The sequence below is a fragment of the Sturnus vulgaris genome, chromosome Z (genome assembly GCF_052056855.1).
Source record: "Sturnus vulgaris isolate bStuVul1 chromosome Z, bStuVul1.hap1, whole genome shotgun sequence".
Taxonomy (NCBI): Eukaryota; Metazoa; Chordata; class Aves; order Passeriformes; family Sturnidae; genus Sturnus; species Sturnus vulgaris.
In genome coordinates, this window is record NC_142283.1 from 13,937,793 (window position 1) to 13,962,397 (window position 24,605).

The 24,605-nt window shown below is 35.9% G+C and overlaps 1 protein-coding gene across 1 annotated transcript in view; it reads left to right on the top strand.

The window, feature by feature from the left end:
• The window catches only part of FBXL17 (F-box and leucine rich repeat protein 17), a 271,157-nt gene that overhangs the window by 240,774 nt on the left and 5,778 nt on the right, over positions 1-24,605 (top strand). The window contains exon 8 of the mRNA XM_088157115.1: positions 14,609-14,751. Within this exon, the coding sequence (XP_088013241.1) occupies positions 14,609-14,751 (143 nt within the window). The remainder of the gene's footprint in view (positions 1-14,608; positions 14,752-24,605) is intronic.

The following is a 24,605-nucleotide window of genomic DNA, read 5'->3' on the forward strand; positions in this document are numbered from 1 at the left end:
TTAGTAGCAGTTTCAGTTAGTTTTGCTTTCATGGTCACCACTCTGCTAACACAACTGCTTGGCCTTCTGGATTATGAAACAGAAAATGATTCACCACATTTTCTTGCTCATAAAATTCTAAAATTCATTCTGCTAGAAAGTATAAATAATATTGAAAGTAATTATTCTTCCGGCAGAAAGGAGCAAATTTGTTTCTTCAGCCTGTGTGACTGCTTACACATCAAGAAAAGACTTCGAAACTGCTGCAGATGTGCTACAGATAAATGTTTGCCAGTCTAGTGTTTGACTGTTTGGATCCTTTCCATAAGCTAAAATTCGCTTAATTTTTTTTACCTGATAATAGAAGAGAGTGCATTAGCATTCCCAGAAAGATTGTTTTTACAAAAAATAAGGCACAATTTTGCTTTATTTTTTACAGAAAAAAGGCAGTCATTTGTCTGAGTGATACCACTACTGAAGGAAAGGACTTTTTCTGTGACAAAACAAAGGGTTTTCTGAAATACTCCAGTGTTGATCAAATCGGTTTTTCATCAGACTGTTTTTAGGCTGCAGGTTTTAAGCTTCATTAATGAGTAAAGGAAACCTGAAACTTCCAGTGGTTGTCTGACTTAAAATTTGTTTGTATGTGACTGTCACTAGCATTAGTAAGATGTCTTTCACTTAAGTTTGCAAGCGTGAGTTCATTAAATGTATGTGCATGTGGTATCATTTGAACAATTGCGAGTAATTCAGATCCACATTTTAGCAAGGGCTTTTTTCTTCCTCATAAGAATACTCATATACATTGCTTGTCATTTATGGCAAATGTGTATTTAATATTATTTTTAGACTGGCATAAAAAAAATTTAATACTTTCTGCATCAAAAATTGATGCTGCCATTTGGGCACAAACTGTAATGAAAACAAATGGCTGACACACAAATAGACCTTATTATAGAACTGTGTGGCTCCCAGGATACAACTTTTATGACCTTATACTAGGTCTACTGGTTATATCCCAATTTGCAAGCAAGCAGTGTCTTCTTAGGTATTGAGACAATCTGCTTTTTGTAATAGTAAAGACCTGATTCAAAACTGGAGAATTTTTTTTATCTTCTAAACGAATGTGGTCTGTATGCATGCCATTTCTTTATCTGGCCCATTAAAACCTTCATTATTACTTCATTATTTCAGTTTTTAGTTTTCTTTTGAACAAGGTGTCCTGAATGAAGTTATTAAGTAACCTATTGCATTCTTACATAACTGTAAAAAGGGGGAAAATTCCATGTTTATTAAGGTGTTTATGCTAAGGAGCCAAAAGGAAAATTAAAGCCTTAATTTAAATTAAGCAACTTAGATAAGCAGTTACTTTAGCATGGCTATGCATTTTTATTCTGTTGAAATTATATTTATATTTTAAATTTGGCATTTTTCTTCATGTGTAGTACTAATAATTAGACATGCTCTACTTGACATAAACACTGCTGTATTTTCTGATCCAGTTGGATTTTGTTAGAGAGAAAAGGTTCTACTGTGCTAAACTGTTTTGCTGTAGAGTTCCCAAGAAATGGCCTTTATTTTTAGGGGAATGGATTAGATGCCTGAATTTGAAGTATACTGGAAAAATACTTAATAAAACAAGTATTTTTCAACCCCTTAGGAAATAGCATTTTTTGTTTGCATTTCATCACGCTAATTGTTATTTAAAGAGTTCCTTAGGTGAATACACTTGGCTCATTTTATGAAGTTTCATTCTATTCATTATACAGGACAGCTAATTAATGCTGGAAGTGTTATTATTCTAAAAGAGATTGTGTAACCTTTCAACTACAAACATCTTGAAGATCCACTGTAGGTGTCAATATTTGACACCTTACTCTTTAAGGAATTACAGATAATTTATGGTTTTTCTCATCAAAACTCAGCTTTAGCTGTTATAGAAGAATAAACACAACCTACTGCAGATGTTAAACAAGGATAATCTTCAAAATGAGTTATCTGAAAGTAGTTCCTTTGTTATTTTTCAAGCCAACTTGTGATGATTCACGGTATGGAACCTTTTAAAATTATCTTCCTTTCTCCCTGTCAGCTGCGCTCACTCTCAGCATCCAGTTGTATTGATTTATATGAACAACCTCAGTTGCATTAGTCATAATGAAATTAATGGCAAGTTACATCACTTTTCTCTGACTGTGTTTTCCAAAGCAGAACAATATAACTGCATTGGAATGTATTAAATGTTATGTTAACAGACACAGAATCCTGTGTTAAAGTTAATTTATGTTGAGCTGTGGAGTGATACATGCTGACAAAAACAGAAAAATGCAGAATTGAGGCTGACAAGCTGTCCTTCCCTGATTGCGTAGATTTGCTGCAGCACATGCTGTATGTAACTTCATGCTGTGATCTGAGACCTAAGCAACATTTGCCACAATAGGAAACAGTCAGAACAGTCTGTCAGCCACTGCATCAAACCTTATTGTATACCTTTTAGATCTCTAAATGTACTTTCAGTAATATGCTTTAACTCAGCAATTTTAAGAAAAGCATTCTATCAATTCCAGGCTTCAGTGAAATAAAATAAATAGATACAGATTATTTATAAAAACATGTGTTTCAGTCTTACTTTATTTTATTTTACTTTAAAAATCACATAGAGTTAATGTCTTGACAATGGCTTAAACTCTACTTTGGCAAACATCTTTGTGATTCTGCAAGGGATAACTGCACATCTGGAAGGGTAATGTAGACCTTGCATTAGCCCTTTTCGTGCCTTCTTCTGTGGCTGCCCAGTCTTCCCTGCGTGTAAAGATTCATTTTCCTTGACAAAATAGAGTGCTTGCACTTCTGCTGATCACTGCAAAGCCTTTAACAGCAAATGCTATTGCCAGAGCTGCCTTAAACACTCATCCACAAATGTACTCAGGCATAATTAGATATGAAGTCTGCACAAGCTTAAGGTTGCAAAATAAATACTATCACTGCCTGTGTTCATCCTGGCTGTACCGTAGCTTCATACCCCTCCTGCTCAACTAGGTTTACTCCCTTCAGCAATGGAAAAAAAAACATTGTAACCATTATACTTGAACTGTATGTGTTACTCTTAAACTAATTGCCTTGGCTGATAACTGTTTTCAAAATTGTTTTTCCTGGAAGAACTTCGTTGTCCCGTAGCTGTAGCTGTCCATATGCTGTATTTTTTGAACCACAGAATTGTTTAGGTTGGGAAAAACCTTCAAGATCGTTGACTCCAACCATTATGCCAGCCATAACTGCCAAGTCCACCACTAATCCAAGTCTCTGAGTGCCGCCTCCAGGAATGGTGACACCACCAGTGCCCTGGGCTGCCTTTCCTTGTGATTGACAACACTTTTGGTGAAGAAAATTTTCCCAGGATCAAATCTAAACTTCCCCTGTCTCAGCTTGAGGCCATTTTCTCTCATCCTGTTACGTGTTACTTGGGAGAAAAGGCCAATCCCCACCTGGCATCAGGCTACACTCAGGGAATTGTAGAGAATGGAAAAGCCCTCCTGAGCATCCTTTTCTCCAGGCTGAGCACCCCAGCTCTCTCAGCTGCTCCCTGTCAGACTTGGGCCCTTCCCCACCTCCAGTGCCCTTCTCTGTTAGAGGACACCCTCCAGCATTCAATGTCCTTCTGTAGTGAAGGGCCCAAAACTGAACACAGAATTTGAGGTGATGCCTGACTAGCTCTATGTCTTCAGTGAAACTTCCTAAATGTAGCAGTCATATTAGTGTTAGTTACATATGTAACAATTGGTTGTTGATGAAAGAGGGCAAAACTAGTGTATGAAGACATTCTAAACAAAATTAAAGTATCTTAAAAGCAAGAAACAGTTAAAAGAGTCACACCACTAGATAATATCAACTGTTGCTGCTATTTTTCAGATTGTTTTTCTAATATAAGCCTAAGCATTTCTTCAGTGTGTTATAGACTAATTTTGACTTTTCTACCACCATCTGAAGTTCAATTATTTCTTCCTTCTCTTTATGGGCTCTTGACTCCTCTCTTTGAAATAATAGCTTTCAAGCTGTGGTCCTCAAGAATGTGGGAAGTAGATGTTGGACTGGTATTAAACACATAGGTCTTTTGCAGAGAAATTTGACAATCAGGATGTCTGATGCTTTATCAGATATATTGAAGGTTTGCATTGGTTGGTTTGTTCACATTTCTAGCAGTTAACTGCACAGGCAAAAAGTTACAGATGGGCACATGGAAAGCATTCTATTTTCTGATGAAAAATTTTTTATTATTATAATTTATTTAGGAGAAAAATAGTTTAAGGGGAAACACAATGTGCCAGAGAATGATATTCCAGAGCTATAAAGAGTTTTAATAAAGATGTTAATATTCTGTCGTATCAAATATTCATGTATTTATTTGGACTATACAGATATGGCTACATCTATATGTGTAGGAATCTTTTCTTGTTTCAATTTTATTTTTTTTTCTTTTGTCTTCATTTCTTTCAAAACGTGTTGTATTTCATAAGATAACTCACTTTCTGTTCTGCCTAGCCCTTTCAAACATAGCTGCCTTTTGATAACATAATCCATAGTGTCTTGAAGTGCACAGTAATTTTTTCATTCTGTTCAGCGCTGTTCTGTCAAGCCCTTGCTCTGAGTTTCCAGGCATACCACTGTACAAGATTACACAACAACCCTAATCCTATTGCATGAACCCCAGTTCTCCAGTCTTCACTTGCCATATTGCAAGAAGACTGAGTAAGGACAGTGAGGATGAACTGGCTGGGTTAGAAAAATAAATATGTGATTTTTATGAATAATAACCTGTATTCTTAAAGCAGATAACAGTAGATACTGTATCAATATCTTAAAGTGGCATTGGGTTGTTTCTGGGACTTAAAAAGTACTGCATGTTCATTGAAGTACAATAACAGCCTGCCTCATGATTTGTGGCTTATTTGGTTGTATTGCCTGTTACATTTTGTGAAAGTATTGCCTTTTACTTTTTTGTGTGTTCTGGTGAGCAGTCAAATATCTAACCTCTTGTTGGGTATGGAACAGTTATACATCAGGTGTTATACAATGAAATTCTAACTTTCAAGAGCCATTTTCTTCCACTTTTTAGATTGTGTACATAAAATTCTCTTTTTGTAAACTGTTTTTGTCCTCAAGTAAGTATTTATTTGGCTCTTTTGTCTCAATTTGATTCAATTTAATGTACTAAAATTGTGTCTATTGTAATCTACTTGCTGCTAAGCTTATCAAAACTTAGGAGTTGTTACACTGAATCATGATTTAAGTAGTTATTGTTCTACCATCAAACAGTGTGAAATTCTTTAGTGCGTGACAGAAGTAACATGCTGTCATGCATTTATTAGATGTTCTTCATCCTTCAGTATTTTAATCTTTTTGATGTATACCCTTTCAAATTGATGAATTTGTGACTCCTCTTTAAAAGGGCAAAATGCATAATTCTGTTGTTCTTGAGCTTAGGACCTGTGTTTTCAACATTTTCTGTCTTTGGCAGAATGAGTTCAGACCTCTGTCACAGATGTCATCCTTTGTCTCAGCAAGTATTTGCAGACCATGGAGCAGGCTTTTCAAAGTCACTATTTATTAATCAGAATAATACAGTAGCTAGATTCCTTAGGAGAGAAAGACAAAGCTAAATGTACAAAAGGGTGTGTTCCCACATCATTTAGGATTACTTTCTGTCATTCTCCAAAGAGGCGCACTCTAATCTTGCCTGATCTCACGATTGAACCAGCTAAACCGTTAAATTCCCTCTCTGGGAAAGCAACTTCAGTCTCTGCCTCCTCTCTTACAATCCCATGTGACTAAGAGCTAAAGCAAAATACTTCTTTTTTGACAACCAGCATCTCTACATCCTGATTGTTTATTTCTTCTGTGAAATTTGGACTTGACAAACTTTAGTGATTGTATGTGTACATATTACATGTATACAATTATATGCATATTATTATCTAATAGCCTAAAATTGTATATAAATTAATATATCTTTACAAAGTGGTACAAAACGATTTTTCTAGCTTCCGCCAGTTTGTCATCTTAAACTGCTCCAAGAAAACATTCAATGATCATTACATCTGTCTGTATTTGATGTTCTGTCTTCTGTGACTATCTATAACTCCTGGAGTCCTCTAAGGTATGGCTTTTTAGAATCATTCATAGAAGTTTAGGAGCACTGCATACATCAGTTACCCAAACAATTCAGGATTTCAAAACAGGTTGTTTCTTTCCTATCTGTCTAGGTTAATGCATTGCATTAACCTCAGATCATTCAGGTTTACAGATCTGGCTTTTCACTGTCCTTCAATAGTGGCTCTTGTATCTGAATGCTACTAAGCTTCTGCATACAACAGCAGCTTGGAGTTACAGCTCTCAGAGGTTAGGTACACATTGTTTAAATAAGCCCAAGTCACACTGTTTGTTTTGAAAAGAGAGTATTTAAATTTCCTTATTCCTAATTAAAGGGGTTCCATTAATTTTTGGTGTCTTTGTTAACATGACCCAAAAAAAAGTTTCTGTCTGTAAACTGGAAGAAGTTGTTTTAAGAGTCCATAGCACCTCTTCTCAATACTCTTCTGATGTAAAAAAAAAAACCAAAAAGAAATTATTTAGATACTCCTGTCCACAGAATCAGTTGTCTCATGACAGAAAGGCAATCAGATTCACAGGGCTTGGTTTGCACTTGCTACATCAGTGCTGCCTGTTCCCAGTCATCTTTCTGTTCTTAAGATGTGGCTTCTAGGAAAATTGGCTCCATGATTTTCTTGGGGATTGAAGCCAGGCTTGCTGCCTTCCACAGATAATCAGGCTGTGTGTGTGACAATGATGAAAATTACTTCAGTGCAAAATAACGCAAAGAAAATGAGTTATGTTTTGGTGTCCCTAGGAAAGTGAAAATTGAGCTAGTATATAACAGCTTGGTCCATGGGGGCTATTTTATCTTAAGACCTTGGGGTTAAAAGTAGCAACTCCAACCACTTTTGCAATCCATTTCTGAAATGGTTATTTTAAAAATATTTTTATAAGAGGTCTGCAGTCAGGACAGAAGTAAATATGCTGCATTCCTTTTAGTTTGTAGTACTAAGGTCTTTTTGCACCCTTGTACTGAAAATTTGGGGGGATGCTTTGTTTGATTTGTTTTTTGCTCTTTGTATGCATTGAGTAAAAGATACTGAAATGGTTGAAAAGTCACAGAGCTTATGTTCGGGATTAATAGATTTAATTTAGACTGCAGATATATTTATGATTAATTCATTGTTGTCAGTGTTGGATTTTTTCTTGAGAGACCTGTATAAAACACAACAAACTATTTTCTCTGACTGTCCATAGGTTAGCTTTGTTCTTAGTATGAACTTTTGGGGTAACATGTGCTTAATAGTTGTAACATTAAAGATCATTTTGAAAGATAATTCTTTTCTGTATTTCCAATTTAATTTCTAGTTTAGGGCAAAGCTTTGCTTACATTGTAGGACAAGAAATAGTAACCTTTGTACAAATGTTTGTGATTTGTACATACTTTTAATCTCATAAAGTAGCCAAGATAAAGAAATAAAGCAAGCAATAAGATTAATTTTACCTGGGAAGTCATAGCCCTCTAAGTGCCATGTGTTTCATGGAGTTTTATCTATAGGGTTAAAGTTGTTTAACAATTGCCCACTCTCTTTGTATCAGTTAACTAAGTTGGCATTGGGTACAGCAATTGGGTACTGTACCACCTTAATGCTAACCATATACTACAACCAGACCATAGCCAAGTAACTATAAACCAATTATTTTCGTGACTTTCAAAGAAAATATATTTACCTGTATTAAATGTATTTTACATAAAAAATATAAAATAAAATACTTTTTCTGCATGAGAGGTATCTGTCATCTTTCCTCTCACAATGAGGTCTTTTCAGTCCTTGGGACTTTCTTGCCTCCAGGCACTTTCCTTACGGTTCTTTAGGTAAAAAATACTTTACATAGAGTGATTTTATTTTCAAAACTTAAACCAGAAATACATAAATGTATGTATTATCATTTTCAAACAGCTTATTTTTTTATACTTAAAGTAATATCACTAATTGAGTGGTTTGCCACCATACTCCCAAATTAAGATCAAAATATTATTTCAGAGAGAAGAGATTTAACAAGATTTTCTAAACTCTTAGATTAAAAAAAGGGTTACTCGAGTGGTACAGTATGTCTCCATTTGCTTGAGGCAGCTGGTTAGATTGGTTTCCCATTGTGATCATGCCAGTTTATCTTTCTGCATTTTATTGCAGTCCCATCCTTCATTCTCAAGAAATGTTGCCCAAGCTACTTATGCACAAAGGTTCAACAGTAAAATTATCACAGGAGACCTCCAGCAGCCTGACGCAGATGAAGACAGTAGGGGAAAAACTAAATACACCAAGTGTGTTAAACTGCAGATTGGCCATACTGAGATATGATACAGCATTCCACTGGGAAAACTTTTGAGGCTGGGCAACTTTGTTTCTAAACATCTTTAGGATTTACAAAAGAAGAAATATTTACTTGTTCACATACCTTACTGGGTTCTGTGTTTTGTGAGCACTTGCTATAAATATTAAAATACCAGCAATGTAAAGTATTTTTAAAATTAACACTGATCAATCTCCTTTTTGCATCATTTCTGTACCATAGGGAAAGGATTTCCTTGCTGCCCTATATGTCTTTTACATGGTTTTACTGTATGGGAATTTAGTTAGGGTATAAAGATTGACATTTGATTATGAGAACTGTGAAGTTCAGGGCTATGTCCTCTATTTATGTTTTGACTTTAATTTCAAGGAATTGCCATGAAAACCAGGAATGTACTTAAGTGCATGGCTGTAAATGGAATTGGCTCAGTTTCCTGGTAGAAGGCCAGTTTTTGTACAGATTCTGTCTCTCTTGCTTTGCTATTTCCTGGTGGCACTGAAATGTAGCTGTTATGAAAAGTCTTGATTGTAAAGGAATTAAAAACCATGTCATACTGCCTGTCAGCTGGATATGCAAAATCCTGAGCAGAATTAGAATTTTTACCAGGAAAACAGCACAAACTGGAGTTTTGGGCTGATACATCCATGGTAGCCTTTATTTGCTACAAGATGAACTACAGTGCTTGATGCGTGATTTATGGCAGGAGATGATGAACAAACATTCATTAATTCATTAAAATACCCTTACAATTTCTAAACAGAAATAAATCTTGCATAAAAAGTTGTATCAGGCAGTGACTCTTTTATTTGAGGCAGAAGCAATATGAGTTGTGAGCTATGATTCCTCTGCTGGGTGAGCAAGGTAACAGAGAACTCAAGCGAGGATTTCTTCAACTGCTCTGCATGGTTGCAGCAGCTAAACACCTTTTGACACATGAAAATGGAATTAGGCATGTACTGGCTCTCTGCACATAGCAGATTAGCTAAACTGCAGGATTTGTGTTATCTGCATGGCAGACGACCACCAACCTCATCAGTGCAGGGACTAAACATGTACAGTTAGTATCGTGGGCAAAATTATCAAGCTGTTTTCTTATGGCATCAAGATTAGCTCTGGAGAATAAATTTGGTTGTCCTAATATAAGTTTTAATAGGCATACCTTTGTAAAGAAAAGCCTTTTCTATGTATAAGCAATATTAATATATTCTATACTGTAGGGACCTGTTAAGGTTTCCATTTGTAGACAGAATAATATGTTAAAGTCAGTTGGCAGTGTATTGTCTATATTCAATAGTATTTTACAATGCCAAGTTTTTGTGTCTAATTGCATGCTGATTTTCAAGTTCTTTTCCACAAATCACTGGAAATGAAATATCAAACTAATTTTGGTGACTGTTAAAACTTCGGTGCATTCAGATGTTTATTATTTACCTGCATGATTATTGTCTTTCTCTTTTGTTTCTAATTCAATAGAACAACATAAATATAGAAAAGAATTTTTTGGTTGTCTGTTTTTGGTCTATCTTGTTGAACATTTTCTTCTCTCTCCAGAGCTTTGTCCACTCATATTTTAGATAACTCAGGCAAATGAGTCTAACTCCGTAACGCCAACAACAGCAAATTATTTCAAAGTCCACTAAGCTGAACTGTTACACCATTTTTTTTAACACCTGAATGAATTGGTTTCTTTGCTAATTTTACTTTTATTACATTGCTTATTGCAGTTTTAAGTCTCATAAAGTTCTGAAGTTTTTTTAAATTAGGCTCCCCAGGAGTTAGTAGAGAACTGTCAAAACCACCTTAAAGCTTTTGGCTATATAATAAATTAGAAGATAATACACTTTTGTATAATTTATTTATGTTTTATATAGTTATTAATAGATAAATAATATACATAGAAATAGTATACATAGAAAAATAAAAATATAATGGAAAGTTCTGTAAGAAGACTGTGGCTTGGTAATCCTTGGTTGACTGATTGATTTCTGCTCTGTTTAAAACCCTTAGAGAGACTGGGAATTTTAAATTCTAATTCTTGCACATTTAAGTGCTTTTGACATTTAATGAAAAAAAGAAAGAAAGAAATGCAAAAATTATTTTTTGCATGAATGCATATACGTCTATAATGCCCTTGTGTAAGGATGATATCAGTCATAATTAATTTTTTAAAGCATTTTTGTCCGGGCTTCACTGAAGGCTGACCTAATGCAGTGCCTTGTAGAGTTGCATTTTAGGTAATAACAGGAAGAAAACAGTAACACAGTTAAGCCTTACAAAGGTTTGTTTTCAGTTAAATTGAGATAGGATTTATTGATTGATTACAATGCATGTAGCACTCCACGGTGTAGTAGGTGCATGTCATTAAAAAATATTTTTATTTGGACGTAATTCTGTTCAATACACCAGATTTCCGAACTTTTGTATTTGGTAATATTGTGCAAAACCTGGGGTATTTGTTTCCAGACATAAAAATAACTTCAAATTAAATTAAGGGTAGGCCAGATATAAGTTGCTTATGCCAAAGATATGTGTGTTATTTCTTCTGTTGTAACAGCCTTAGATTTAATGACAACACCCACATAGCAGCTACTGGTTTCACAGGTTATGCACAGCTAAACAGAGACCTTTCCTCTGACAGACATTTCTGTCTGTACTAGCAGATGCATTTGCATGTGTCAGTTTAACTTAATCAGTTTAAAATAAAGTGAGGTTAAATTATACTTTGGTCTTAGCTGTAGTGCACTAAGGACAGAATTTTTCTGGTTTTCTCAACTATTCCAGCTGATCATCTAAAAGATGTTTCCCTTTGCTACAAACCTGGTTCTTTCAACTTCTCAGCTACAACCAAATACCATTACAACCAGATAACAGTTTTGCTTGAAACAGCTCAAGGCTGTAGGGGTGATTTTCCAATTCCAGTTGGAGACATTACACTTTATCTTCTGCAGAGTAGGAGCTGTACATCAGTTGATTTCCATTCCACAAACCTAGCACTGGAAAAAGAAATATGATATCTTGCTTTTGCCAAAATAAATGGGAGTATAAAAAGGAGAAAAAAGAATGGGATGCCTTGTTAAATATTAAAAAAAAGAGAGGTTCATATGTCAAAGCCAACATCTTCAAACTACATAGGGAATTTTTGTGTATCCTTCTCTACTTAATTTCAGTGTGTCAGGTTCTTCCCTTTGATTGCTGACCATGTTTTTAAGCCTGGCTGTCATTAGTGTTGAAGCACATTTTTGACTATTCTCTGCTGATTGTGCTACAAGTTAAGTCACAGAATCCAAACTTAGTTTTGTAAGGGTTTTGCTTCATGTTCCCTTGTTAAATTACTGCCAGGCTTTTGAAGAACAGCAGTGTATTCTGATTATTTTGGGCAAATGCAGAGAGGAAGAAAAGTTGTTGAGCAATGCAAACATTTTCTTAGCTGAAACTTGTGGCTTAAACTTGTTTTGCTCATACAAGCAGGAGAAGTGTGTGTTCTCAGTAAAACGACTTGAGGATGAAATAGCCAAGCTCCTAGCTGCACTCTGTAATCCTTCACTTAAACCCACCTGACTACCACAGGATTGCCTTGCAGAAGTATTTCAAAAAATGTTTTAGGGAGGATCAGAAAAATATTAACTGATAAAACTGGCGTCTGTATGAGGTGAGTTAGTTACAATATGGAATGCAGTTAGTGAACATGTGAATAAATACAGCGTATCCAGGAAGAGTTGACACAGCTTTTGTTAAGGGAGGTTGTGCTTCAGTACTTTGATGAAGTCAGGGAGCAATAGAGAAGACCTGGGCCATACAGTCTGTTGGGATTTCCAGGAAGCATTTCCCACAAGGGAAGGTGATTTTTGAGAGGAGAAACTCCTGAACTGCACGATTGCTTGCCAAAGATGTTGTGGATGTTGTGTTTTGTGGGCTACAGGACTGATCAGGTGAACTTATGAGAGTACAGAGGCATAAAACTCAGTTTAGAAAATCCTTGGCCACATTTTTCAGGTGAGGAAAGTGTTATGGAAAAGTATTATTACATTTTCACCAGTTCTCACGGTCTTTCTTTATCTCCCACTGCTGAATGCTGGTATAAACTGAATAGTGTGTCTTTTCTCTTAACCCAGAGTGTGTTCTTGTAAGGGTGCAGTTGCTCGCATGAAAATTTCCAGAAAATATGATCACTGGAGTTTCCAAATGGCGTACCTGTTGTTTTTGGTAGATGAACCGTGGTAAAATATGACTTCAGTATAACATTGTATACTCGTGTCAAAATATTTGGTTTTCCAGAGAGATGTCTGCTAATCTGGGGGCAGATTGTGTCAGTGTGTTCTAATGGTCTTTAATGGCAATTCTATGAAAGTGTTCTCTGCTGATTTTCTTCTCTTTGTCAGTTTTGCATGAAGCACTGAAAATAGCAAAATATGGTTGTAACTTTACAAACAATGGCAAAATATTCAAATGAACTTACATTATTCTAATGTAGTGGAAGGCTTTAAGTAATTTTGAACTACATCAAGTCTATAACATTTTGTTTGGAGGTACAGTAATCTATAATTACTGTAGTTTTTCCCTATTGAAAAATATATGCAGAAAGTTTCTGACTATCCATACTTTTTATTATATTGATATTTGAAAAGGTTTCTTTAAAAAAAGGGTGCAAAGGTTATTTTCTGTTATACATATATTTATATTTGGCAAAATTAGGCCTTGTTTTCAAGAGATGTGCTGGTAAGAGAACAAGAAGTTGCTATTGTCCTACAAATAAAAGTGAAACCATAATGAAACTACATCGGTGCTTTTATCATACATTCAATATGTAACAAAATTCAGTTAATATTGTCCTTCTTGGGAAACTGCTGCAAGAAAAAAATTATGCACTACTTCCCCTTCCACAGCTTCTGAGAATGCTTCTGGCCTCTTTTGGCATATTTTGTTTGCTAATCAAGTCCACCTAGATATTTATAAAGAATCCAAATACCCTCATTGCTATACACCATCAATACAGTTCTTTGCAGAACCACTGGAAGATGAGGTGGGTTCTTTTTCTCTTCTTCTAGATCTCACTTACATACTGATTACCAGCTCTTTGTAATTCCTCTTTTTTTTCTCCCCTGACATTTGGAAATGTAGCATGAATAGAAAAGCCCCATAGCTGTTGAGAAATCAACTCTTTAAAGATATACACATTACACTCCTTCAACTGAGAACATCCTACCCCTTGCTAAGCAAGTGGCTGACTTCTCCACCAGAAACCTTATCCTTTTTTCTTAAAGTGGGATTTTAGCTGCTAAAATTTCCGTTAATAAATCCCAGCTTGACTTCTTGAGTCCGTATTTCTGAAAAGTGCTATAGTCCATGGTGACCAGGGTGCAAGTGATTTGTATCTTTTGTGTCATTGTCAGGTTATGACAAAACCTTCCCAGCTGGTTCAGATCCCTTGTGGTTTCCCCTACATACCTTTTTTTTCAGACAATTCAGAACTTCCAGATCCTCCTTCTTTTCCTTTAATAAAGGTTGACATTTTTCTTTTAATTCCTTATGATCTTTTTAACTCTTGTTTTTTACTTGAAAAGTGTTTGTGAAGAAAACTGTTCTTACAAACTTGGTGTTTGCAAGAACATTGTTGTTCTTACATCACCAACACAAACAACGAGAAAAAATGCAATTTTAGAATATTATTATACAATGTATGACATGAGATTTCCTGCAGGGTTTTCTAAAACCATGTTTTATTGACTCATAAAATGTCCTGTTAATCTCAGTGCTGTCTTTGTAGTATTATTTTCCTGGGGAAAAAAGTGTTAGTAGTATAAAGTCCGTATTTTGTCTGAAAAGTGAGATAGAATTGGTTTTATTATGTATTTATTTCAATTTCATTAATCGATCTTTGATTCTTCTGAAAAAAGTAATTAAAATAATTTGTATCGATTATGTCTGCTTATTATCTATTTATCTTGACTGATAGAAATACATATAGGAAATTACGTTTATCTCTGTGTTTGTATGTGTTTGCACATGCATGTATTCCTAGTTTGAAGAGACAGCTTTTACATATTTCAGAATTATGAAATATAATCTCATTTACAAAGTGCATAACAACTGCTTCTCAAAACTCAATTTCAGCATTATTCAGTGTGTGCATGGAGCTGAGATTGCCATCTGCAGAGCTGTGCATTTCATGCCTTTAATGTCTTTCCAGCTCTGATAGCCATTGGGAGGTACAGCATGACAATAGAGACGGTGGATGTTGGATGGTGCAAAGAGATCACGGATCGTGGAGCCACCCAGATTGCTCAGCGCAGCAAATCCCTCAGATACTTGGGACTGATGAGATGTGATCAGGTAAGGAGCCTTATTCTGAGCTGGTGCCTGCTTCTGAGTGTGAGACTGTTCCTGTGTGAGCGTGAGGGAGACAGCAGGATTTATGTTTTTCTGAATAAAAATGTTTTGTATTCACTACTGTGGCAACTGTTCCAGTGTGCTGTGTTCACATATGCAGCTTAAAAGGCACCCAGAGGACTAGAAGGAGCATTATAATGTAGATTTTTAAGATACACCCGTAGGTTAAACTTGCAGCCTGTGGTGCTCACTAAAGTTTTTTGTAAAATCTGCCCTCTGACAGTTTTAAATGTTTTTGTCTGAAAGTGGTTGGTATGTCATGTCATAACTGTGACAGACCACTTTGTTTCTTAAAAGAAAGGAAAAAAAAATCTTTAGTGTTACTTCAAGAGTGATTTAGTGATTTTCTGTATAACCGTGTTCTTGATCATATATCATGGTCTTGAAAACAGAAGGACAAAGATTTGAATAAAACCATAATGCTAAAAAGAGAAAAAAACACTGAGTTTTTTACTATGTAGCTTTATACTTAGAGTATAGTAAGAATGTCTATAAGTTTTAACACTCTATCATTAGAAGAAAAGAGGAGAAGACAGTCCATCTCCACTTCACCCTGTATATAGCCTTCAGAAATTATGTTCCTGTTTAGAAGAGAGATCAAGAGGCCCAGGAACACAGCAGAAATGGCTAAAAGAAAAGTCACTGGGAGTCCAGAGTCTCTGACCTCAAATCTCCACATAACCCTGCAGGGATTGTTTCTTTTCCAGCCATCATCAACAAAATGTCTGGCTTGTGATGCCCATCATAAGCATCTCTCAGGCTTTTGGATTTCTTATTGGGTACACTTTATTGAAAAACAGGTTTTAGTCTAAGAAACTTCATGCTCCATACCATTACCCTGCATCCTTCACAGTGCATATAGAAGACAGTGACAAAACCCAGTATTTCAAATGGCAAGGAATAATAACGTCCAGGTCAGTGGTAAAGTTAGAAATAGCATTTTGCAAAGCCAGCCTTAGGCAGTTTCCAGTTTGTGTGGAGGTAGAGCACTTTAGAAAAATTGCTCTGTCTATCAAAGCTGAGTCCACTTAATCTCCTAAACATTAGTGTTTTTTAAGAGCCAACAGACAAAAAGAATGTGTGAATCTCTTTGATGGATTGTGCTAAGATTATGTACTTAGAGAATATTAAAATGCTAACTTAACCTTGGGAATTAAGCCTGACCCAGAATCATCTAACCACTTCTACACACGTATTTATTTTGTGAATTTAGCTAATGTTGAACAATCAACAAGGATCTAATAAGTGCAATAATTTTATCCCGTCTTCAACTTCTATAGAAAATCAATGATCTTGATGTTGAAAACAAGCTTTACTGCCTCATAAGTTAAAATATATGTAGTTTTTGTAGACATGTACTACAGTCTGTATTCCTCTAATTGCTGGTAAATGCTTTTCCAGTTCTTGAGAGGAGCATACATCTTTTGTGTTATGAAAAGTCAACTGCTAAAAGGAAAAAAAATAAATATTACTTAAGAAAGCTTCAGGGAAGATAGAAAAGCACTGTTGACTGTGTGCCTGCGAGTGTGTGTGTGCATCTGCAAGTATTCAAAATATGGTAGCTAAAAGATTTTAAGAAATTTGTAAATGCTGTTACAGTGAGCAGTGGAGTAGTGGGACTACTGCTGGGAATTATTTTCTTTGTTTTCAAAGCTTTGATGGGAAGAATAGCTCCACAGACAAAATGAAGCCAGTATCCTTGACTTTTAAGGGATTTTGGCAGCTAGAAGATGCCAACTCCCTTTTTCCACTGCAAATGAACAGAGAAATTACTGAACAAAATTATGTTCTCAACTGTCTCTCCCTAATATCATGCAGAACTAATTTTTTCCAATGGCTGCTCTATTACATTAAAAATGTCAGTGTCCAGCACATCATTAAAGAGAATTCTTGAGTGGTGCAGAAGGGTTTATTTACACTCCCCGTTGGCTGAAATTCTTGTCTTTCTTCTGTTGTCAGCTTGAAGTTTAGATTTGTCCCTTCTAACCAGACTTCATTTTCTGAGGTACTGACTGTTATGCTAGTACCAGGTAGCTTTTATGCCTTTCTAAGAATTCACAGGCATTTGGAAGGGAAGTACTTAAATACAGTTACATAAGGAACATATGTAAGTAGACTTCAAATGGGTACCACTAAAACAGTCTTTATGAGCCAGGCTCTTTGGAATTTCTTTGATATGCACTTGACATAAATTAGAGGCGTCAAGGGTCCTCCCCAGAAAGATCAAGAGAGGCTGCAAGCCTGGGTAAAGGCAGTCTCTGTTTTATGCCATTGATTATCCAAGTGCCTCCAGGCAATGTGTTTCAGTAGATGCAGAGCATTATTGATCCACACCATGAAAATAATCAAATTATTCATTTTTCATCAAACTGCTATTGCCATGCATGACCTTTCTTTTTATCATTTTTCCTACCAGCTAACATGCACACCATAGGAGCAATATGGTCTTTGCCTTAAAATAGATGATATTGTGTTGAGAAATGTCATTTTAAAATGCTGATTTTACCATGAGAGCATATATTTCAGTTGCAACTTTTCTGTATCAGATGGGATACATCTGAGAGATCATCCAGACCTCCTGAAGTGTGAAAGCGATCTAGAGTAGACTCTAAATGTTTTTAAATACCTGTGTTCTGGACAACAGAATTCCCTAGTTGTCTGCATACCAACATTAACAGGTACTTGAAGCAGCTAGGGCCATTCTCCCTTCTAATCTCTCTCACAGGACAGGGTATCGACCGTGCAAATAAATTTTTGTGTACATGGGTATGTGTGCATCTGTGCAGGCACCAGGCAGCACTCAGGACTGCACTCAGGACAACACAAGTCATGTGTTCCACAGACAGAAAATCTTGCCACTCTAAGTCTCCATTTCTTTTGAAAGCAGTAACAGATAAAATCAGTAGTTATTTAAGGCCTAAGTAGGACATTTTAGAGGTCTGTAATTGGAAAAGGCATGAAAGAGAAGGCGTTCCTGTTTTGCGTTCCAGGGGCGCTGCCTGTGTTTGCGCCATGCTGCGCACCCAGGGGCAGCGAGTCAGGCTTCATTCCTTCGTGTCACCCCTTCTCAGTGCTCTGAGAGCAGAGTGGAACCACAAACTCCCTGTTCCTCTGCACAGAGGAGTGCTGTGCTGCTGGGGGCTGCAGCCCAAAGGTTGTGTTTTAGGACTTGATGTGGCTGTCTGGGAGCACATGGCAGGTTGGTGCTGCTCAGGAAGCACGGCAGCTCTTGGTTTGTCACCCCGGTAAACACCAGGAAAAGCATAGCAAAGGGTTTAAATTCACTTCAGGTTAGCTTCCCACAGAAGAAAAAGAATATGACTATCTGGTCTTCCAAACAGATTTTAGTTGTAGCTCTGTGTGCTGGTTTCACTTAGGACTCAGAGAGGTTTTGCTCTATGAGAAATTCCTCTGTGAGTTGATGGGACCAACTGAAGGCTGGTTTGGTTACTGACAGCCTGAGGAACCAATTGGAGAAAGTTACTTCACTCCGTGAACACACATTTTAAAGGAAGTAACTTGGTCTCCTTCTCTTCCAGCAGCAGTGCAGGTCACAGGCCCCGGCCTGGCCCCACTGCAGGCCTGTGGGGCTGGCAGGGGCAGGGCTGGGCCCTGTGTGGGGAGCTGGCATGGCCCGGCAGGGACCAGGGGTGGCCATGGGCAGTGGGTGCTGTAGCTGAGACCCAGGGTGGCTGAGTGAGGTGCCCCCTCCTCCCCCTTCCCAGCATGGCCTAAGTTTCCGAGATCCTGGCACAGCTCCAGTATTGCAGCCTTGCATTCCCCATGTGAAATCTTAACTCTTTAGTGCTCAGTAAGACTTGCAGACCTCCAGCCTTCCTTTGAATATGAAAGGGGAAAAAGGAGATTCTCCGAAGTCAGTGAAGCAAGAGCTAAGTTTCTTTAGATGGAAGGAAAATGAAAAGATGCTGCGAAGATGGCTGAAAATCCTTTTGTAAAGTTGTAGGAATGAACTGATACTGCACTGAAAATTCCTATAAATCGTGGAGAAAGACATGGGGAGTTGGAGTGTTCCATTTGATAGATCATTTGATCAAAAGCACCTGTGTTAAGAGTCTTTTGCCCCGAGGAAAGAAGGGAATCTCAGTTTTCTGAGGATGAAGCATGAACAGAGAGAAAAGAGGTGAAGAAAATTTTTGCTTTGGAGCAGTTCATTCTTAAAAGTAATACCCCATGAGTTTAACATGGCCCATAAGCACAGCTTTGGGAAAGCTGTGGGGATGGGAAGAGCTTCACGAGTTGCAGTTTTTTTTTCCCTGGACGAAAGCAAATTGTGAGAAGTGAAGCCACGAGAGAACTGTTTTTTTTCCCTCCTTGTGAAAAAGTCCCTATGGCCTGACAAGAGAAAACATCTCTCTCTGGAGTGACTGAAAAGGACTATTTAAGTTGAGAACTGACTGAAGTATTTTTTTTAAGTTTGTTTTGTTGTTATGAAGGTTGGGAGAGGGGAGGAAGAAGTGGTCTGAAAGTCTTATTCTGAACTTGTTTCTTTCTTTCTTTGTGTAGTTAGCAAATTTATTTTTATACCGTTTTAAGTTTTAGGCCTGCCTTGCTCTTTTGCTCCTAGTTTTGTCTCACAACAAAAAAATGAGTATATTTAAATTAGCAAATCAAAACTATAACACTCTGTATTTTTTTTTCACAGCTTAGGAAAGGGGATATTTTAAAGATAATTCAACCTTTCCTTCAATTACTTAAAGTACCTTGAGAAAGGTGTGGGCAGTCACAGGATACTTTCTTTCCTCCCACAAACACTGACATCAGAATTCCTATGAGCTTGACTTGCATCCTAAGGGCATAAAATGGCGCCTAAATCAAAATAACAGATTTAAATGCATATTTCAAGCTTTTCTTTCTGAACACAGTGAACTGTACATTCCTACCATTAAACCGATCTAGATCCTATTTACTTCTTCTAGTTAATTAATTAATTATTTTAATTTATTTTGTATTTCATATTTTTTTTAAAATTGAGGGAAAGGGTGATGTTCTCTATACTATTTATTGCTAGAACTCATTTGAAAAATGTCTTTATAGGACTTCTTTCTTGTGCTCTCACACGAAGTGAAGGAGCTTTAAATAGTGACAGCTTGAAATCTTTACTCTTGGGAAAAATGCCTGGGTGTCAACTGGGAAATAGGGACTAAAAATTTGTTGGGTTGTTTTGGAGTTTTTTTCTGGATGATAGCTTGACTGGTTAAACAATGTGTCACAATAAACTTCCTGCAACTTTTCTCACACTTAATTTTCATATTTCAAGATATTTTTCCTGAAACTGTGATTCAGTTTGTAGTGGTTATCAGCAGTGCTCCCATGTAAATGCAGGAGATGTTTCTTGGGAAAATAGGCAGAAAAATGACACTGAAAAACAGAGGCCACAAAATTCAATATTCGCCACTCTCTGTGAATGAAATAAAGAGAGTCCAACAAAGTTGGCTGTGAAAGGATACACAACTTAGTTAATAAATCATGTTTGCCCTTATTCCTGGCTTTCTTCCTTTTTTCTTTTTATTTTTTGCCTTGCTTTTTTCTTTCTATTTTTTGAACTGAATTTCTCAAAAAAGACATGGTTGCTTTTCATGAAAATACTTCTGAAAGCCTGTAGTTTATTCCAGATTACTTTCTCAGATAAATTGTAGCACATATTTCCTATTCTAGTTTTGCTGAGATATTAGAGCACAGAAGTTGATGGTCAGTACACCTGACAAAATGAAAATTATTTTATGTTACCAGAGAAATGAAGAAAGGTAGATGATCCCTGAAAATGAAAATGGTCGGTTAAGAAATCATTTTCATCTTAAGTAAGAATAGGATTTTTAGACGATATGTGGATTTTTAATATAATTTATCACTTTATCCTTCTACAAAACCTGTTTTACAAATATCTGGAAATACATATTCAGTGAAGACTGCAAATCATTAGCCTAACAGGAATGCAGCCCCTTTTACTTAAGAGAAACAGTTTTACCCATCAGTCACAAGCTTTTAATTTACATAGCTAGTCTGCAAGTGAAGGTAAGTGAAAAAGTACATTAGCTCTTTTATATATCCTAGAGACAGAATATATGCTAGAGACACATCTTTCAATTTCAAATATACTTTTGAGCTAAACTGTTCCTAATCAATGGCAGAATAGTGGGAATACAGAGCCATGGCTTGTTTTAATATAATTATCACAGCAATTTGCCTTCCACTTTCAGAAAATGCTATCATTAGCCTGATCAGAAAACCTGCCAAATTGCTACCATTTCTTCTTTTATATTACAAGGGGTTCATTTTGAGATTTGAAATTATGGTTTTGTGATTTGAAGAGGAATGAAAATATCCAATCCTTCTCTTAAAGAAAAATTCTGTAGCCCTTCTTTTCTCTTAAATTACTATAATTTGTTCAAGTACATTGCTGCATATTAAGAAGGAATTGCTGTATTTTTTTAATTTTTATATATATAATGTAGGAGGTGCAATTGATACATCTCTCTATGAATAATGAAGATTTTAGATTCATGAGATCTGTGAATCCCATTAGAAGGAAACCACAGCTATCCCACAACAAAAGAAGAATAGCATTTATTTCACTTTGGTTTTCAATACAACAATTTAAAAAGTCTGAACAATACTGCTTTTGGCTTTTTCCCCCTAGCTAACCAGGATAACAGATCCATTATGTGTGTAAACGAAAGCATCTGCTAAAACACAAAAAAAAGGGTTTTATACTAGCTAAAGATTTTGCCTTCCTAGTTTAACTGTTTCTTTGCTAAAAGATTTTTATCCTCCAAGCTGATACCTCTGCAACAGTTCCAGAGTTAATGAAATTGTCCTTGTTTTTAGAAAGCACTCACCTGACTATGTCATTCTCTAATAGAAATATATCAACAGTTCAAAATCATGATAAGGCCAACTATTAAGGAAGAACGTAATGTGAACTTGTCAGCATTTTTATGAATACAAATTTTAAAAGGGAGAAGTTATTTTAGAAGTATTGCTCCCTGGAATTTCCAGTTATTTTTGCTGGCTGGCAACTTTTGAGAAATACTTCTGTTAGTTTTACATGCCATCATTTTGACAGTTACTACAGTAATGTGCTCAAATTATTGTTAATGTAGTCATATAGGAAGGAAAATATTCAGTGTTATTAATTCAACAGGCAGAAAGTAATCTGAAAGAATATTTATCACTATATAAATTTCGACTATCATTTTACTGCTTCTGGGTGTTTATTAACTGCAATTTTTAGAAGAACAAAGATTTTGAAATGCATGTAGTACTGGTAATATTTTTACCTGGAAATATTCTACAGATGGAGTCTCTAAGTTCATATGATGAAATGGGCAGAATTAGCAAACCAAGTAACTAACCAAACTGAAGGGCTCCTTTAAAATGTTTTAATAGAAAAATGAACGCTCACAATAAGCGAAGGGAATTGAGAGTGAAACTTTTGTTACTTACACAACTTCAATAAAAAATAGTGTATTGCAGAAAACTGTGCATACTCACAGAGATCTGAATTGTGTGTTGCTAGTTTGCAGTTTGAGACAATAGCATTCACATGAGAAAACAGCCACAACAATGAATTTCATTCCTCTCAGGTGAGATTTAAACAAGAACTGTAAAGTAGATATACTTCACAAGCAACCTTGCCACACTTTCTAAAATCCTTCAGAAGTGCTACCATGGATTATTAGAAGATTTGTGTATTTCATTTATTTCAATTCATGTGGCAAAAAAGGTTGCAGATATTTCTGTTTACCTACTCCTTCCCCTTTACAAATATAAATGGGTAATTAATTGCTAGGGTTTAACACAATTAAGTTGTCAAATGTCATGTTAATAATAGTACATCAGACTATACTTGCTGATTTCACTATTTTTGAGTACAAATACAGTGTTTGTGTGTGTGTGTATATGTGATTGTTGTTTTTCTTCTTTTCAATAACAGCATCCTCTAAGTAAAAATACATTCTTTTCTCAAGTCGTAAGGGACTTCATTTGGACTATAGGATATTGTGCTAATATTGGTAGTGCTGTTATTTTGTTAAAGTCCTAAACAAGGGTTCTGCCCCTGGGCATAAGGGCAGCCACTGAAACTCAGTGGAATATGTCTGCCTTAGCTGATCAAGTGCACTTCACACAAAACCTTTCCAGAAATCTTTAATTTTGTTATGGCTACAGGCAACAGTTATAATTGGGCCACCTGAGAATATAATTCATTCAACTATTAGTAGAAAAAAAAATCAAAGTACACTTTTTATAAGACACTCACTTGAGAAGGCAAAATACAACTTAGAGAAGAGAAAGACTATGTGAAAGTGTTTTGCTTTTACTTTTACTCGAAGTATATATATAATGGACTTTTTTATAAAACATTAGAGAAATAGGAACATAGTGTTTTCCAAATCCATCATTATGGATACACACAATGACTATAAAGTCATTTCTTTGACCACTGCATACAAATTTGGCTTTTGTGCAATACTGCTCTGTGTGTACTGAGACAGAAGTGCACATAAATTTCAGTAGCCCTAATGCTGCAAAACCACTCCATAAGTAAAAATATCAGCAGTATCGTAAGAAAGCCCTTTGGGAGCAAATCCATTTGCATTTCTTCTGCGTGAGGTTGATTTTGTGATTCTTTATATGTAGAAATGTAATGATAAAACTCGTGCCATTTTTCTAACCTAACTAAAATTTTTTGGTCTCACCTGCTAACATTTCCTTAAAATTTTTAGCAAGTACTAGATTTCTAAGATTAAGCTAGCAGTTCTATGTATTATTAATGTCTTTCTCTGCAGATATTGCTGAATCAGGGTATTATAAATGAGTCTGTTATTTTTTATTAATGACTGATCTATAAAGTTGTGTAACTGTAGATACCAAACTGTGTTGTCCTCAGAAATCAGCCAGCCAGTGCCCCTTCCAAGGGTTAGATTAGATACTATGCATCATCCCTGAATGGTGGTCTGAGGGACACAAGCAGGGTTTTTTTATGAAGTTCTAGTAATGGACCTTTGCACTAATCCAGTTTTGCAAGCTTTAGCTTTTTTATTTATATAACTGCTTATTGGTTTCAATTATTAACTTGGGGAGATAACTTTTTCTTTCAATTATCAAGTGAGTTGGTCATTAAACTGAAGTCATTAAGATGTTTTAGGTTTTGTTATTGAAAAAAACCAATCAAACTCTTTAGATTAACATTGAACACTCATACACTGTGTAGAGCTGCATAAAACTTGCAGTTCAGGGGATGACTCTACTCTTGCTTTTCAGTATTGCTCTAGATAACACAACACAGACATTCTTGGCATATTTTAATAGCTTTAGAGTCAGAACTGCATTCTAAGACTCCACCTGTAAGTGTGGTTCTGGAGATTAGTAGGAAATCCTACAATTCTTGGCATTTAAGTGAAAGGGTATCCAATCCCAGACAGGATTTCCAGGACATGGTATCGACTTAAGCTAAGGAGTCCTGCTTATGAAAAGCCCCTATACCTCTGTTTCTGTTCCTAAGCTGTGAATGAAGGTATCAGTCTCAAAAAGAAATACCTGGTTTGGCTGATGGTTTCAAAAGTAATCACTAATTTACCTTAGCAGGATTAGGAAAACTGGAATTAATCCTTTGAATTTAATAAGATCTGTTGTAGGAGCATAATGAAAATAAGGTTTAAAAAAGATCCTATGTTTAGAAATTCTTAAGTTTAGAATTTAGAAGTTAAAGAAAACAATTATGAAATTATCACTAGAACCAAAGGACATGGCACATTTAAAAGGAAAAAAAATAAAAT